The 16,832-nt window shown below is 43.0% G+C and overlaps 1 protein-coding gene across 1 annotated transcript; it reads left to right on the forward strand.

The window, feature by feature from the left end:
• Positions 1-703: 703 nt before the first annotated feature.
• On the forward strand, positions 704-4,391 carry LOC139438335 (testis-specific Y-encoded protein 4-like). The gene is made up of 6 exons (XM_071213427.1): positions 704-1,357; positions 2,881-2,958; positions 3,070-3,181; positions 3,255-3,400; positions 3,493-3,578; positions 4,168-4,391. The coding sequence occupies exons 1-5, from the start codon at positions 788-790 to the stop codon at positions 3,544-3,546; spliced, it is 960 nt and encodes a 319-aa protein (XP_071069528.1). The 5' UTR covers positions 704-787; the 3' UTR covers positions 3,547-3,578; positions 4,168-4,391.
• The last annotated feature ends 12,441 nt before the right edge of the window (positions 4,392-16,832 follow it).

The following is a 16,832-nucleotide window of genomic DNA, read 5'->3' on the forward strand; positions in this document are numbered from 1 at the left end:
AGCTTGGAAGAATCTACTCCGTCCTTCTCCCTCACGTTATAGGAAAGAGTGCAGGACCTGTGACCCCATGATCTTGGGTTCCATATGCGTATGCTTTCTGTGCACTACTTACCGTCACGATCTCTCTCCACTGAAAAACGAGCAAGGAGAGACATTTGTGTAGGTCGAGCTAACGGTGCCCACAATAGGAAACGTGAAAGAGGAAGAACAGGGCGCCTTTCCGGGCAGCGGTGCTCGGCTGCCAGGGCGCAGTTTTCCCGGCTCCGCTTAGGTTTTGTGGGCGGGATAATCGCTGCGGGCAGCCAGATCCTGTATGGCGGGGTCTGCCTCCATGGCTTAGGAAATTCCGCCCCAGAACCAGCCGGGGTCCCCGCGCGGGCCCTGACCTGACCTTCACTGAGCGCCACGCACGTTCCCCACCAGCCTGCTGGAGGTGAGCAGCGCCCTGCAGACTCGCTCCCTCGAAGGCTGGGCTGCGGGTTGCAGGCGCAGGCTTTGCTCCAGCCCAGTGTGAGGGCGGGGCAGGAGCGGGGAAGGGCAGGAGCGGGAGGGGCCAGGGCTCTGCGCCGCCGGAGGGGTGGGGGGGGGGGGAGCGGCGTGGGGCGTGGAAAGCGCGGCTTTCCCGCCACTGGCCGTCTTGCCGTCACCAAGCGCTGCGCATGCGCCCAGCTCCACACGCCACAGGCTGCCGGGGGTCCACCCGCTCAGCCCAGAGCCGCTGGTGTACCCGCAGGCGTGGCCTGGGGAGAGCGTGTGCGGCGTCCTTGCCTGCACCGGCCCGGGCCACATGGCGAGTGAAGCGGGTCCTGGCGAAGGCCCGGCTCCCCAGGCACGCTCAGAACACCTCCGTGGCCTGGCAAGCGGCCCTCTGGTAGGAGAGTCGCTCGGGCGCCCTGGCCAGCGGTCCCCACAGAGCTGCAGGGCAGGGGCGGAGGCACAGGACCCAGCTGGAGGGATGGAGACGGGAGAGGCGCCCTGCGAGGAGGCCGCGGTGCTCTGGGTGGAGGAGCTGCCGGAAATGGAGGTGATGGAGGAGGACATGGTGCTGGAGAATGTAATGGCGGTAGTGGACGTAGTGGCGGAAGAGGAGGTGCAAGAGCAGGAGCGAGAGGCGGAGCAGAAAAGCCTGGAGGAGGGGCAGGAGGAGTGCGGGCGGGCCCAGCCAGGGTATGATGCGGAGGCGGCCCAGACATCAGTGGAGGCGCTAGAGGCCCTGCAGTTAGAGCTGAGCAGCGTGAAAGTCCGAACCAACCGGGCCTTTTGCCGGCTGAAGCACAAGCTGAGGCAGGCCTTTAAGCCGCACCTGGAGCGCAGAAGCAACATCATTGAGCGTATTCGTGGCTTCTGGTTCAAAACCGTATCCTTGTACAACTGCGTTTAGCTAAACTCCAAGAGCAGAAAAAGCTCCTTTCTGGTGATAGAAGTGGTTTCTTGAAGGCAGGGAGGGGGTTTGACTGAGGAGACACAAGGAAACTTTTGGGGTGGTGAAAATGTACTAAATCCTGTTTTGACTTGTGATTATGTGGGTTTGTACAGTTGCGGAAACTGAACAAACTACGGGTTGTGCATTTTATTGTATGTTAGTTATACCTTAATAAAAAAGATCATAAGAGCCTAAACAAACAAACAAATCGTATCCTTAGTACAGTTCCAATGGGAGTGGACTAGGCAAGAGGATGGGGGAGGAAGTCAGGGCTGAGGAAGGAGGCAATCCTGTGGGGGGATGGAATACTTATTGAATTAAGTGTATCGAGTGAAGCAAATGGCCACCTTCAGCACTTGCAGAAGTTTTGATGAATCCGTAACTTTTCAGCAAAGCACAGGAATTTTTCCTGGTGGTAAATATATATATATATATATATATATATTTTTTTTTTTTTAAAGTCTATTTAGGCATTTAATTCCCCCCCTCCCCCCCTCTGTTCTCTGTGTCTATTTGCTGCGTCTTTTTCTTTGTCTGCTTCTGTTGTCAGCAGCACGGGAAGTGTGGGCGGCGCTGTTCCTGGGCAGGCTGCATTTTCTTTTGCGCTGGGCGGCTCTCCTTACGGGACGCACTCCTTGCATGTGGGGCTCCCCTACACGGGGGACACCCCTGCGTGGCACGGCACTCCTTGCGCACATCAGCACTGCGCGTGGACCAGCTCCACATGGGTCAAGGAGGCCCAGGGTTTGAACCACAGACCTCCCATGTGGTAGACGGACACCTCCCATGTGGTAGACGGACACCCTAACCACTGGGCCAAGTCCGTTTCCCCATATATATTTTAATAGAATTAAGAATAACATAGAAGTTCCGTAACACATTTCACATTTAAAGAACCGGTATTTATTAGCGTAACTGAGTAGAGATTGGTTCTGTATGGCAATCTTTATCATTTGTCCTGGCCTATTACTGCCGGTACCTGCCTGCAAACAACAGGTCCTCAACACATAGATTCCTTTTCATACTAAGCATTGTGTCTTTGTGGGCGCATTTTGACACCATGCAATATACTCGGCTTATAAATGGCTTCCCATTCATCAGATGGTCCTTTTAGAACTCTAATCATATACTCTTGCTTCACTTTAGAATCCAGAGAAGCTTATCTAAGATTCATTGCCTCAAGTAAACATCCCCAAATTTTCACTGGTTAATCAATGATTGTCCTCAGAACATCTATTTTCAGGCATGACACCTGTATGCATACAAAAATTAAGTTCAGGAGCTCTCAGAAAATAGGATATAAGGAGGCTTTTAAAGAAGGATGGAGGTTGACTGAGATAAACTAGCAATAGCAGTTTTCTGGGAAATGTGTCTTCCTACTTCTGATTGCTTTCCAGGTGTGTTGACCATTTTTACCCTTGCCATCCTCGTGTATTTGACTCCTTAACCCAGTGCAGATTCTGAACCATCCTCTGATGTCAGCAATGATCAGCGACCAGGATCAGGATATGCTCAACTATATGATCAGTTTGAAGGTAAGAGATGGGATGCTTAAAGTATAGGAATAAGTGAGGGGAGAACTTATTAAGCATAGAATCAGGCAAGGCCTGGAGTGATTTTTCCTGTCTCTGCTTTTCCCTGTTCAGGTAGAAGAGTTCATCCATCCTACAAATAGTTGCAAAATCATATTTTTCTTTGGGAGAAACCCTTACTTCCAAAATGAAGTGATCACTAAGGAGTATGACATTACTATCACTGGTAAGAGGTCGTTCTGTGGGTAGTTTGGGGAACTGGTGAACAAGACCCTCTCCCTATCTTCTTCTTTCTACAGGATATAAGGCATCTCATTCCACTCCAATCCAATGGCTCGGTGATTATGAGTGCCAGACCAACAGCTACAGTAACTCCAATACCAGCCTTAACTTCTTCAACTGGTTGTCTGACCATAACTTTGCAGGATCTAATAGAATTGCTGAGGTAAGTCCCCTAAGGGCAGTATCAGAAATGGCCTTGGTGGGTTTCCAAGATCCGTGGGGGATGCTGGCTCATTTGTCTTTGTCCATTACCAGATCATCTGTGAGGATCTCTGGCTGAATCCCCTGCAGTACTACCTAAGGATATAAGAGACAAGAAGAGGGAACAGAGAGGCAGACAGGTAAGGATCTCAAGTAGGGTGGTGATGGTGGGGAATAAATGTGTTTTGAAGCTGCTTTCTTCTGGTAGAGGAATAGACAGTAAAAGTAAGTCATAGCGTAACTCCAGGTCAGTAAGTAGTTACCCTATAAGGGATACTATAGTACAAAACTGCTTATGGGAGAGAAAGCTAAACAAGGTAAAGGAGGATGACTGGAATGGACACTTGATGCACGTGATTCATCATCTCCACTTCTTTGAAGCATTATTCCACAGGTATGGGCTCATGCTTTGCTCCTATATTTAGGTTTGGGGCTCTCTTACCTCTATAAAATTTACGAGTCTTTATGGAATTGATCCTATCTTTTTGATTGCCACAGTGTTTTTTTAAAGACTCACATGTACTCATATCGCACAGCCATACAGAGAATTTAGGCAATATTGCATAGATTGTGGAGGACAATTTTAAACTCTGAGGTACAATTTAAAGATATCAAAGTCAGTAAAATGTGGACAGTCCAGGAGGACCAAGATACTTTGACCTAACTACTTAATTTTAATTTTGAGAAATAGCAATTTAAATATCTTTTATGCGTGTGTGTGTTTTCCAGGGATTGCCCCCCTCTCTTGGATCCGGAGAGAGAAAACCATCAAACTTTACTAAAATAGCAGAAGACCACTTCAGATGCAGGAAATAAGTAATCAACCCCCATTCTCTTACAAAATTGAGAAATGAAGAATGAAGCTAGTGGTGGAAAATACAAAGAATGAGTTTGCTTAAACATGGAATGATAATACTAAGTAACAATAAACACCAAGAGGTCCAAAGTATGTATCATTGTGCATATTTGTGCTTCTTTGGAGTGGATTCAATGGGAAAAAAAAAACTCTACTTACTTTGGGCATTTTTATTTCATACCTAGGAAGTAGAAGTCTATGAACTTTCACACGTATAAAGGTGGAGAGAGAGGAAGTAACATACCTTGGAATTCCAGTTGGAAACACAATTTTTCCTACCAAGTCAGTTGTTAGGTAATAGGGGAATAGAAAAGAGTGGCCCATTAATTGTAGGCTTATTATTTTCACAAGGAAAGTGAGAGAAGGTGAAAATAAGGGCTTCATGAGAAAGGGGATCACAGTCCGATAAGACCTAGAATCTGTGCTATGTTGCTTGCATAGAGCTTACCTGATACAGCTATTTCTCATTCAAATTAATGGCAGGATGGAGGAAATGTTAATACTTCATCTTTGAACAAAATGTTTTCCAAATCTATATTAATGCAGACCTCTTGGCATGCTAATAGTTGCACTGCCAGTACCAGCACTGCCAGCATATAGGTGTATACCTTGAGGCAGGGAACGTGGAGAAAGAACATTTCCGTGAGAAAGTGGTAAATGTGCTACTGGATTTCTGGCTTAAGTAACGAAATGAAATGGGGAACTGCATTAAAGAAGTAAGTTTCCTTGTGATAGTATCTCAGATGAGTTCCTGTGCTTCTCTCAGACTTTATTTTGGGACAAAAATAGACTCAGGCAGAATGAACTTGGTAAATTCACAAATACATTTATCCTGGTGTACTCTTTACACAACATTCCCAGATGTCGACCCTTTTATATTAGCCCTCTTTTACAGATAGGATTAAACTTTGGTCCAAGCTTCCCATTAGGTGATGCACTCAAAAGTTTAGGATAACTGAGACTCAACATAAGAACATTTCTTCCCCATGAAATACTGAAACTAGTTGACTTCTATTTCCTGAGTGGTTTTTGACTCAAAATCTTTCAAAGACAGGGCCTGTCCATTTGGTGACTCTTCCCTTTCCTAGATCATCTGTGTCTTCTGACTCAAGCCCCATTAGTGCAATTTTACTGTAGCAGACCAACCCACACCTTGAAAGCCTCACTAAGAAGGGCAAGCATTTACTTGCTTCATAATATAATAATATGTGGTTACTTCCCAGAAACAGCTCTAATCCATGGATTACACTGAAGAATTGGTGCTGCTGTAGATGGAAGTGGGAGGTTGTTTACCACAGGACTTCCTTGTCATTCCCAGATGAAAGAGTCCTCGTGAGCATCTCTGTCACTGACTTTCCTACACTGACATTGCTGGCTCTGAATAGAACCCACCTTCCCGTTTTTATGGGCAAACTATGGTCTGTGCTACAGCAGCACTATCAAGGTTGAGAGTTTGATATCAGAGTTCACGAAATCTCCCACACTCCTTCAAACGTAGCCACCTTCTGTGTGGGTTTGAAACTTTTCTTGAGGCAGGCAGCTGAAGCTCTCGCAGAGATTCCTGATAGGCTCTAAAGGCTATTCCCATCACCCAACCACACACAGGACTGAAGGAAACTTTTCCAGAGTCATGATTTTTAGACTTCAAGGAACTCTTGTAGCTCCTGCCAACTCACTCACTAGGAACTGGAAAATAAAACAATAATTCCATTAACTGTGCATGTGGAGGATAGGGCAGCAGTCTCGGCTTGGACATAGGAGTATGAACTGGGCCTGTTTCTGAAGATTACATTGTCCTTTCCAGCTAGTCAATTCTCTTGATAAGGTCTTGCCCTTATCAGTATTTGAAGCATAGAGGAAAAGTTGGGACAAACTCCTCTGATCACTTAACATTCTCTGCCAGCACTTTGCTGCCATGGCTCATTTCTGGTCTGGTCTGCCCTGGCATGAAATGCAGGAAATACTACCATGGATGCAGGTAACAAAGTTCTAAAGTACTCTTGTTGACTTTACCCAGTAATGCCATTAGCCATTGATTTGTTCATGATGTACAACCTAGAAAACACAGCTGTTTCCTTCCCAGAGTACAAAAATTTAACTCATTTGCAGTCCAGTTTTTGTAGTGCTTTCACATCAGCCTCAACGTTTAGATATTTGTCTGAGTGCTGTACTACACAATTTCTATATCTTGTCTTTCACTGAATATCTATGCATCCTAGTCCAAGAGTCCTCTCCCTTCAGGAAAGGTAGCCTACCATTTAATAAGAATTCACACTGAGTGACTCCAAACCGCCCCCTCCCTGCTCCCCGCATCTGTCAAGAACTTGCTATTAATCTCACTCTGCCTTTTCTTCATAATGGTCAGCCTACTCTAAAAATAAATTTTTGATATGCAGAGTAAGAAGCTTTTCACGGGGATTACATCACATAATCCTCAAATAAGCACATTAGGTAGGGTGAGCAGTTAAATCTTAAAAGATGGAGAATCTCAGAGGCTATGTAACTTGTAATATCACAAACCTAATGAGAGGTAGAGCCAGGAGCTGGATCAGATGGTATGAAACAGAGTCTGAGTGCTTAACTGCAACACTGGGATATCTCATAGAGGGTCCACTCCAGTTGTGAAGAGAAAGGCAGTGAATTAATTTCTAAGAGAATCAGACTATATAATCTGATGTTGCCATCTCACTTAAGAATGGTATTTTTAGGGTGGTTTCAGCTTACAAAATTCTTTGGTTACAACTCTCTCTAGTAGCCTCTACTCTGGCAATGGAATTCCTATTGGGACATTGGTTCCCAAGTGCTATTATTTTCAAGGATGGTACTGGGGAAAATACTTGAAGTTTTGACAAATCTATCTTCCCTCTGCTTCTTGCCTTAACTTCCTCCCTTTCAGAAAGCCTTGCATATCTCCACTTTGTTCTTTGATAGTGAACTTCATAGGTGAACTCTAGGGGTAATTCTGTTCTTAAATTTCCCCCAGTACCTCCACCTCTTAATTCCATGCTTTTTGCAGACCCCAGGCAATTCCAACAGGATTTATCATTTACACTTAGTAAAATCAATATACTACAGAACACTCATTTATATTTTTACCATACAAAAAAATAAACCTTATCTGGAATGAAACAATCTATAAGAACAGTTTGTTACATAAAATGAAAGTCCTGGCCTTTCTTTTTATGGAAAAGAGTGGCACATCCTTAGAATTGTAAATATGTTTGCCAAGGTGTATGGAGTAGTTCATTGTAGACAGTGTCTTTGTTCCTTTACTACTTTGCTTCTTAGGTCAGAATCCTTTCAGATGAAAGTGTTGTAGCACTAACTCTAATGGATCTTACAGGTGTTCTTTGTTTTTGTGTTCTAATCCTAATTAGTGTCTGGGTCCTTTGCTTTGAACCTGAAAAACTTCATAGGAAAGTTCTTGTAATGTATTTCTGTGAGAAACAATTTCCTCATTTTTTACTTGGGAATTTCTTTATTTTACTTCATTTTGGATAGAGTTTATTTGGATACGGAATTTCTGTATCTTAAAGCACTCTGAATATGGCTAAGAAGAAAGCTGAGAAGTCAACTCTTAATCTTATTGGGTTTCCTTTGTAAATGATGAGACATTTTCGTCTTGGAGCAATCATGACTGTATTTTTGCCTTTAACTTTCAGCAGTTTTTAAAAAAATATTTCTGTTTTTATCTCTTTGCACTTATTCTACTTCAAATTTGATGAGCTTCTTGGATGTCTATTTTTGTTTTCCAAAACATTTGCAAATGTCCATTATTTCTTCTTCTAATATGTTTCTTCTCTTTTTTTTCCCTTATTCACACCTCTCTCCCCTCATTATGCATGTATGCATATGCTTGTATTCTTCTATATCTCTGAGGCTCTCATTTTTCTTCATCCCTTTATCATTTGGACTGCAAAGTCTATGTCAATCTGTTTATAAGTTCATTAATTCTTCTTTCTCTTCAAACCTACTATTTATTTCCTCTAGTGAATTTTTTAGTATTTTGTACTTTTAAATTCAGTCCTCTTTTAGAAAATTGTATCTTTCTCTATGTTAATAGACACTATTTGATGCAACATTGTCATCATGTCTTTTATTTATTTAATCATGCTTCCCCTTATTAACATGAAAATATTTAAAATGGCTGTGTTCTAGATTTTTTTCCCATTAAATCTGACATCTCGCCACTATGAGAGGAGTTTGTGGATCAGATTTTTTTCCATTGTATATGTAAAGCTTTCTGTCTTTTGCATGCCAGGTAATATTTTTGTTGGATACTGGCCATTTTAAAAAATATAACAACTCTGGGAACTGGTCTCCCCACTGCATTTTGGGGCTAAATGTCATTATTTTCCTATTTATACTGACTGGGTGTATTAATTAATGAACTCTATCCCCCACCACACCCACCCAGGAGTATCCCACTCATGTTACTCTTCAGCTTTATACATGCCCACCATAGACGGTTGATAGTTGCATTATTTGTATACTGTTTCTCTCTTTCCCTAACAAACAACTCTAAAACTCTGCAACCTGCTGTCTATATTTTCTCAATATTTTTAAACAAAGTTCTAGGCCTAAATTGCCCTATCAATAAATCCAATCAAATTTGTCTCTTTTGAAGGAATAGCTTTTGATACCCAGTTTAGATATTTACTCTAACATAGGAGAACTTCTCATATTTGTCTTAGTTCTTCCTCTCTCCTGCTTCTATGGCTCTGCCCTTCTTCCCCTCTCCCTCCAATCATGGCTAAATCTGAACCAAGTCCCTTTAGCTTGGTATGGGGACAATGGCATGCCTTTTTTTTTTTCCCCTGAGTGATGCGGTATCTAAGGTGAGCACTAACTGTACTTCAAGCAGAAGTCTGAGGTTCTCTCACACTAGTTCTTTTGGTATAGAACCTCTCATTAGGTGACTGGGGAATTATCTGGTCTGGGTATCTCAGCACATCATTTAAAATGGAAAACCTCCTATCCACAAATAGGGGATTGGTGGAAAAGGAGCCCCCAACACTTGAGTGTATTTAGCCTCAGTGGCAGTAGATCAAGATCAGAAATTCTGAGGTCTTTTTTCCTTCTTGGAAGAAAGCCCTCTGACTGAGATGGGCAGAGAGGGAGCAGAAACCTGGAATGGAGACTGCCTCTTTGATCTGGGTCGGGAAGGTGGGAATCAAGGATAACAAGTGGCATTGGCTTAAAAGCACATCTCTAGTTGGCACTTGATAATAATTCATTTTGGCCAGGGAGGCTTATCCCTGGGAGCCATGTCCCATGCTAGGGGGAAGGTAGTGTGTTTATCTGCTGAGTTTGGCTTAAAAAGAGGCCACATTTGAGCAATAAGGAGGCCCTCAGGAGGTAACTATTAGGCAACACATAATACTAGGATAAATTTTAATTTCAAAAGACAAGATTCATAAGCACTGTCATCAATATCAGGGGTCCATCAGTGGACAATCCTCCTTCACTACACACCACCCCTGTACTTGGGGCATTCTTGCTGACTCTTTAGGGAATGTAGCAGAACTCCCCAGGATGGGAATTTGATATTCTTTCAGTTTTGTGTGTCTGCAACCGTAAACAAAGTTCCCTCCATCTGCCCCATGTGATCTAAGCCCTCTCTCAATTAGAGGCTTAGTTGGCATCACCATCCCCAAATCCTCAGGATTAGGGAATGAACAGTGGTCTAAAGTAGATGTACAATTATTCTATTTTAGACTTATCGCTATTTTAGCAATATAAGAAATTTATCATTGATGTGGAGGCAGTGGTCCCTGGAAGTCCTGAGGAGAGGACGAGGGAAAAGTAGGTGTAATATGGGGGCATTTTCAGGACATTGGAATTGTCCTGCTTGGTGTTGCAAGGATGCATATAGGCCCTTATGTATTTTCTCATGACTTACAAAACTGCATGGGACAGAGTGTCAACTATAACATAAACTATAATCCATGGTTAGTGCCAGTGCTTCAAAATGTGTTCATCAATGGTAACAAGTGCACCACCTTAATGAAGGATGTTGTTAATGTGGGAAAGTGTGGGAGGGGGAGGAAGGGAGGCATATGGGAATGCCCTGTATTTCTTTTTTTTTTTTTTTTTAAAGATTTATTTTTATTTATTTATTTCCCCTCCCCTCCCCCGGTTGTCTGTTTTCTGTGTCTTTTTGCTGCGTCTTGTTTCTTGTTTCTTTGTCCACTTCTGTTGTCGGCAGCGGCACGGGAAGTGTGGGCGGCGCCATTCCTGGGCAGGCTGCTCCCTCCTTCGCGCTGGGCGGCTCTCCTTATGGGTGCACTCCTTGCGCGTGGGGCTCCCCTACGCGGGGGACACCCTGCGTGTCGCGGCACTCCTTGCGCGCATCAGCACTGTGCATGGGCCAGCTCCACACGGGTCAAGGAGGCCCGGGGCTTGAACCGCGGGCCTCCCATGTGGTAGATGGACGCCCTAACCACTGGGCCAAAGTCCGTTTCCCGCCCTGTATTTCTTATGTAACAATTTATGTAATCTAAAGTTTCTTTAAAATCAAAATTTTTTAAAAAAAGCACATCTCTAGTCTTCTTACAGAAAGTTAGTAGATTTTTGAGTAGATATTTCTGTATTTTCTGTTTGCCCTTAAGCCTGATTCCAGCAGATGATTGTTTTTAAATTATTTTTTACTAATATCAGTAGATAGCAAGGTACGAGAAGTCTTCAATGACATAGGTCTCGATGAGCTGTTCTCTTTAAAATGCATTTTCTCAGTCTCTAGTGCCTGTGTTGTTCTCTCTTTCTGTGTGTGATTTTCTGTGTCATTCTCTCTCTTCATCTACACTTTATGAAGTCTTTCATTAATGACTGTGTTTATTTGCACATTAAGTATCTCCAGAACTTTCTCTCTGTATCTCAGATTTTTTTTGTGACAAATTTCTGCATGTGTGTATGTCTTCAGAGTAGAGGCAGGGGCTGGAATGTGACAAAAACTGTGGTCTGTAGGATGATGACTTGAAAGGCTGTATTATGAGAGAAAATTCTGTCACTTGTGATGGAAAGCTTTTGTTGTTCTCTTAAGATTTATTTTATTCATTTATTCTGCCCCTTCTATGCTTACCTTCACTCTCTGCTGTCTGTGCCCATTTTCTGTGTGCACTCTCTGTCACTGTTTCTCTTTAGGCACCAGCAGGAACTAAACCCAGGACCTCCCATGTGGTTGGCAGGAGCTCAGTCATTTGAGCCACATCTCCTTCTGTGATGGGAGGCCTTTTAAAAAATTCCAAGACTGCCTATAAGTGCAAGTAGGAGAATTGCATCCACCATCCATGTGGAATCTAAGCTCCCTCTTGATACAGAGGTGGAGTGGACATAACCTTCCCAGGGTCCACAGGCTGGAGGAATAGAGTATGGGTTAGAGTGAACTTACTGATATTCTACTATGGAACTATTGTGATTAATAATGGAAGAAATTGTACCATTGATGTGGAGAAAGTGGCCACGGTAGCTGCTGAGGGTAGGAAGAGGGAAGAAGAGATACGATGTGGGGGCATTTTCAGGACTTGGAGTTGTCCTGCGTCATACTGAAGGGACAGATGCTGGACATTGTATGTCCTGCCATGGCCTACTGGGTGGACTGGGGGAGAATGTAAACTACAATGTAAACCATTATCCATGTGGTGCAGCAGTGCTCCAAGATGTATTCACTAAATGCAATGAATGTCCGGTGATGATGAAAGAGATTGTTGATGTGGGAGGAATGAAGTGAGGGGAGGTGGGGGGTATGCGGGGACCTCTTGTATTTTTTTAATGCTGCGGTAGTTGCTGAGGGCAGGGACAGGGAAGAAGAGGTGTGATGTGGGAGTATTTTCTTTACTTGGACTTATTATAATGAAATTGCAGGGTCAGATGCTGGATATTATATGTCCTGCCATAATCCTCTGACTGGACTGGGGGAGAGTGTATTCTATAAGTAAACTCTAAATCCATACAGCCACTGTTTCCACATCAATGATACAATTTCTGCCATTAGCAATAGTTTTATAGTAGAATATACCGGTAAGGCCACTCTAGTCCATATTTTATTCCGCCATCCTGTGGACCCTGGGATGTTGATGTCCACTCCATCTCAATATCGAGAGGGAGTTTGGATCCCTCATGGCTCATGTATGTGATTCTCCTGTTTGCAGTTGTAGGCACTCTCACTTCACTGCTGTGGTGGTTGACCCTCTCCACCCCCTGTTAGCTGATCTGGGGAAGTCCAAGAAAACCAAGAGTAGGTGTTGCAACTCCACTGAGGCGCAGGGCCCAGGGTGCACCTGGCCAGTCCCGAGATTCAAGTCTCTTACTTATACACCAACCCAGCACCAACCACAGATTCAGTAAAAGTGCGCGAAGAGGCATGTGTTGAAAAAGGTCACATCTGAGTCCAAGTCCATCACACTCAGGAGCACCAATTCCAAAGTACGGCTCACTGATAAGGCACTGAACTCCAGAGCCATCTGCCATGACTTTAGAACCTGTGTGTCTCCATAGCCCTCAGGAGCACCAGTACCTGAGTTGCATCTACTTTGGCTGTCTCTGGGATCATGCTGAGATGAGCAGTAAGTGCGACTCCTTTGCTGACCTTCCGACTCTTCTTGAAGTATCTTAACCATGTAAACTCATTTGTCTTTACCATGTTCCCCTATTTTTCAAGGTTTTTTCCTAGTTGCATCTCCAGCTGGTGATTGGGAGTAATCCCTGGATACCAGGCAGGCTGATCTGCGGGAGTCATGTCCCATGCTGGGGGGGAAGGTAACGCATTCACATGCTGAGTTTGGCTGAGAGAGTGGGAGGTAACTCTTAGGCACACTGCAGCTCTAGGCCTAGTTGGAATTTCAGACACACAGGCTCATAAGCATAGTCATTAGCATCAAGGGCTCATCACTGGACCATCCTTCCTCACTGGTCTTTGCCCTTGCACCTGGGGGATTGTTGCTGTTCCACTGGGGAATATGGCAGAGCTCCCCTGGCTACAAACTCAGCAATCCCTCAGTTGTCGTTTTTAACTCTACTATGAACTTGCCCAATGAGTATCGGAACATTTTTATATACCCTATCTACATGCCCTGGAGAACACCCTCTCAACCATGTGTCCACCATCAAAAATACGCCGCACCCGTGTTCCTCTCCCACCATAGTTCTACCTCTCAAAAATGAAGGCTAATATATTGCCAAATTCAATTACTAGGAAAATGAAATAGTAATGTTAGGTTTAAAGGTTAGAAATAGAATACATATTAATTTAGAAAAACTAAAGTAAAGCTAAAAAATAAATTGGGGTATTAAAAAATGAAAAATGTCATAAAACTTTGTTTTTGACATTTTGCCTTTTATCACTGTAGTAGGTGTTGCCTTATATGTACAGTGGCTGGTAATTTCTTTCATTCCTTCCTCAGTGTCTACATCCTTTTATTTTAACTTTTTAATTTTTTCTTCAAAAATGTATTAGATCAATTTAAATCAATATACAATATAGGAGACTCGCATTTATCCAAAATCAAACCCTTTTACCTCCTCCCCAGCAATGATATTTTTACATGTTCATGTTTTATTGGCCGCAGCTGATGTACTGATATTGAAACATAGCTACCAAACATGTTGCATTTTGGTTTATATTATGGTTTATATTTTAGACTGTGTACTTTTCTAAATTTTTAGCTACATTATGTTTTACATTATGGTTTACATTTTAGACTACACACTTTTATACATTTTTGGTAAAATTTAACATGTCCTATATCCATCATTGCACAGTCTTGTGGAACACTTCCAGTGCCACCCAGTTACCCCTGCTTCCATCTATTCTGTTTCTCTCTGCACCTCCCCTCAGGGCCCACATTGACAACCAAGCTTCACTACTTGGGTACTAGGTTCACAGATATGTGTAGCAAATGCTGAGGGCTTGATGTACTAGACTGTCCTCCCATATTGGGAGGGACCAATTCTCTCTCTCTCTTTTTTTAAGATTTATTTATTTATTTCTCTCCCCTCCCCACTGCCCTCCCTCCGCCGGTTGTCTGTTCTCTGTGTCTATTTGCTGCATCTTCTTCTTTGTCTGCATCTGTTGTCAGTAGCACAGGAATCTTTCTTTTTTGTTGCGTCATCTTGTTGTGTCAGCTTGCCATGTGTACGGTGCCATTCTTGAGCAGGCTGCACTTTCTTTTGCACTGGGTGACTCTCCTTATGAGGCACACTCCTTGCACGTGCGGTTCCCCTACGCGGGGGACAATTCTGCGTGGCTTGGCACTCCTTGCGCGCATCAGCACTGCACATAGGCCAGCTCCACATGGGTCAAGGAGGCCCGGGGTTTGAACCGCAGACCTCCCATGTGGTAGACGGACACCCTAACCACTGAGCCAAGTCCACCACCACCAATTCTCTCTTGAGACACCCTTCCCTCTGTTTAGAAGATCAGGCCTCCCCAGGATGGGGGTACACCTTCTCACACATGGTATGGGTCTCCACCCAGTGCTGTAACACACAATGACAAGATGAGCGCTCACACCCTCCCTAGAAGTCTGCCCTTGTGCCAGATGCCCCCTTAAAGTACCATAAACAAGTAACCATTCCTTATTAGATTTGCCAAAGACCTATCTCAACATTATAGTTTCAACCATATATCCTGTAATCTCCCATTTCCATCTATTTCCCCAACCCTCCCCCAGGTACTTTGGCCATCTGACCCATCTTGCCAACCCTAGCCCCATCAAGTCTGCAAAGGCCTACCCAATAGTAACCTTATGCCCCCACCTTATCCATTCCCTGTACAACTTCTTACCTCCATGTAATCATAGATTTCACCCATGTAGGCATCAGCTCACAAACTTCTTCTCCCCACAATTTCCTGTAAGCCTATCATCCAGCCTCTTGCTGTCTGAGACAGCTTGGTTTGCTAATTTAATATTAGAGAATTCATGCAGTATTTGTCTTTCAATGCCTGGCTTGCTTCACTCAACATAATGTCTTCAGGATTCATCCACCTTATCCCATGTGTTTGTATTGTATTCCTTCTTACAGCTCAGTAGTATTCCAAGGTATGTATATACCTTACTTTGTTCACCCTTTCATCTGGTGATGGGCGTTTGGGTTGATTTCAACTTTTGGCAATAGTGAATAATGCTGCTATGAACATTGGGGTGCCTATATCACCCTTGTTTTCAGTTGTGTCCTTCTTTTCAGTTCTTCTGGATATATACCCAGGAGTGGAATTGCTGAGTCATGTGGTAAATCTACAGCTAGTTTTTTTGAGGAACTGCCAAACTGTTCTCCAGAATGGCTGGATCCCTCTGTGTTCCCACCAGCAGTGGATGAGGGTTCCTATTCTTTCCTATCCTCTCCAACACTTGTAGTTTTCTGTTTTTTGTAATAGCCGGCAGTACAAGTTGTGATAGATCGTATCTCATTGTACTTTTGATTTGCATTTCCGTAATAGCTAGTGATTTTGAGCATCTTTTCATGTGCTTTCTAGCCATTTGTATTTGTTCTTTGGAGAAGTATCTGTTCAAATCTCTTGCTCATTTTTTAAATGGATTGTTTGTCTTTATATTTTTGAAATACAGGATTTCTTTATATATGCAGGGTATTAGTCTCCTACCAAGTATATGGTTACCAAATATTTTCTCCCATTGGATAGCCTGTCTTTTCATTTTCTTTTCAAACTCTTTGGAGGTGCAAAAGGCTTTAATTTTGAGGTGGCCCCATTTATCTATTTGTTCTTTGCTGCTTATGCTCTGTCTGTGAAGTTCATGAAGCCATTCCCAATTACAGGGTTTTGTAGATGCCTCCCTACATTGTTTTCCGAGGTCTTTATGGTCTTGGCTCTTATATTTAGGTTCTTAATCCATCTAGTGGATTTTTGTGTAAGGTGTGAGATCGTAATCCTCTTTCATTTTTTTTGCATGTGGATATCCAGTTCTCCAAGCACCATTTGTTGAAGAGGCCCTCTCTCCCAGATGAATGGGCTTGGTGGCCTTGTTAAATATTAGATGAATGTGTATGTGAAGATCTATATCAGAACTCTCAATTCAGTTCCATTGGCCAATATGTCTACCCTTGTGCCAATACCATGCAGTTTTGACCACTGTTGCTTTATAGTATATTTTAAAGTTAGATAGTGTGATTGCTCCAATTTCATTTCTCTTTTTCAATATGCCTTTGGTTACTTGGGGCCTCTTTGTTTTCCAAATAAATTCAATAGTTAGTTTTTCTAGTTCATTAAATAATGCTGTGATGATTTTTATTGCTATTGTATTAAATCTGTAGATTAGTTTGGGTAGGATAGCTGTCTTAATGATATTTAGTCTTCCTATCCATGAACAGGGAGTATTCTTCCAATTACTTAAGACTTCTTTGATTTCCTTTAACAGTATTGTGTAGGTTTCTGTGTATAAGTCTTTTACCTCTTTAGTTAAATTTATTCCTAGGTACTTGATTTTTTAATTTACTATTGTAAATGGTAGTTGTTTCTTCAGTTTCCTCTCAGATGGCTCATTACTGGAGTTCAGAAATGCTCCTGATTTTTGCATATCGATCT

This window comes from Dasypus novemcinctus, chromosome Y (assembly GCF_030445035.2).
Source record: "Dasypus novemcinctus isolate mDasNov1 chromosome Y, mDasNov1.1.hap2, whole genome shotgun sequence".
NCBI classification, from domain to species: Eukaryota; Metazoa; Chordata; class Mammalia; order Cingulata; family Dasypodidae; genus Dasypus; species Dasypus novemcinctus.

What these genes read in the sequence shown, in the direction of transcription:
- LOC139438335 (XM_071213427.1), top strand. Translation starts at nt 788, where the DNA reads ATGGCGAGTGAAGCGGGTCCTGGCGAAGGCCCGGCTCCCCAGGCACGC. An exon ending in GTATGACATTACTATCACTG is followed by an intron (nt 3,182 to 3,254) that starts GTAAGAGGTCGT and finishes TTCTTTCTACAG; the next exon opens with GATATAAGGCATCTCATTCC. An exon ending in GATCTAATAGAATTGCTGAG is followed by an intron (nt 3,401 to 3,492) that starts GTAAGTCCCCTA and finishes GTCCATTACCAG; the next exon opens with ATCATCTGTGAGGATCTCTG.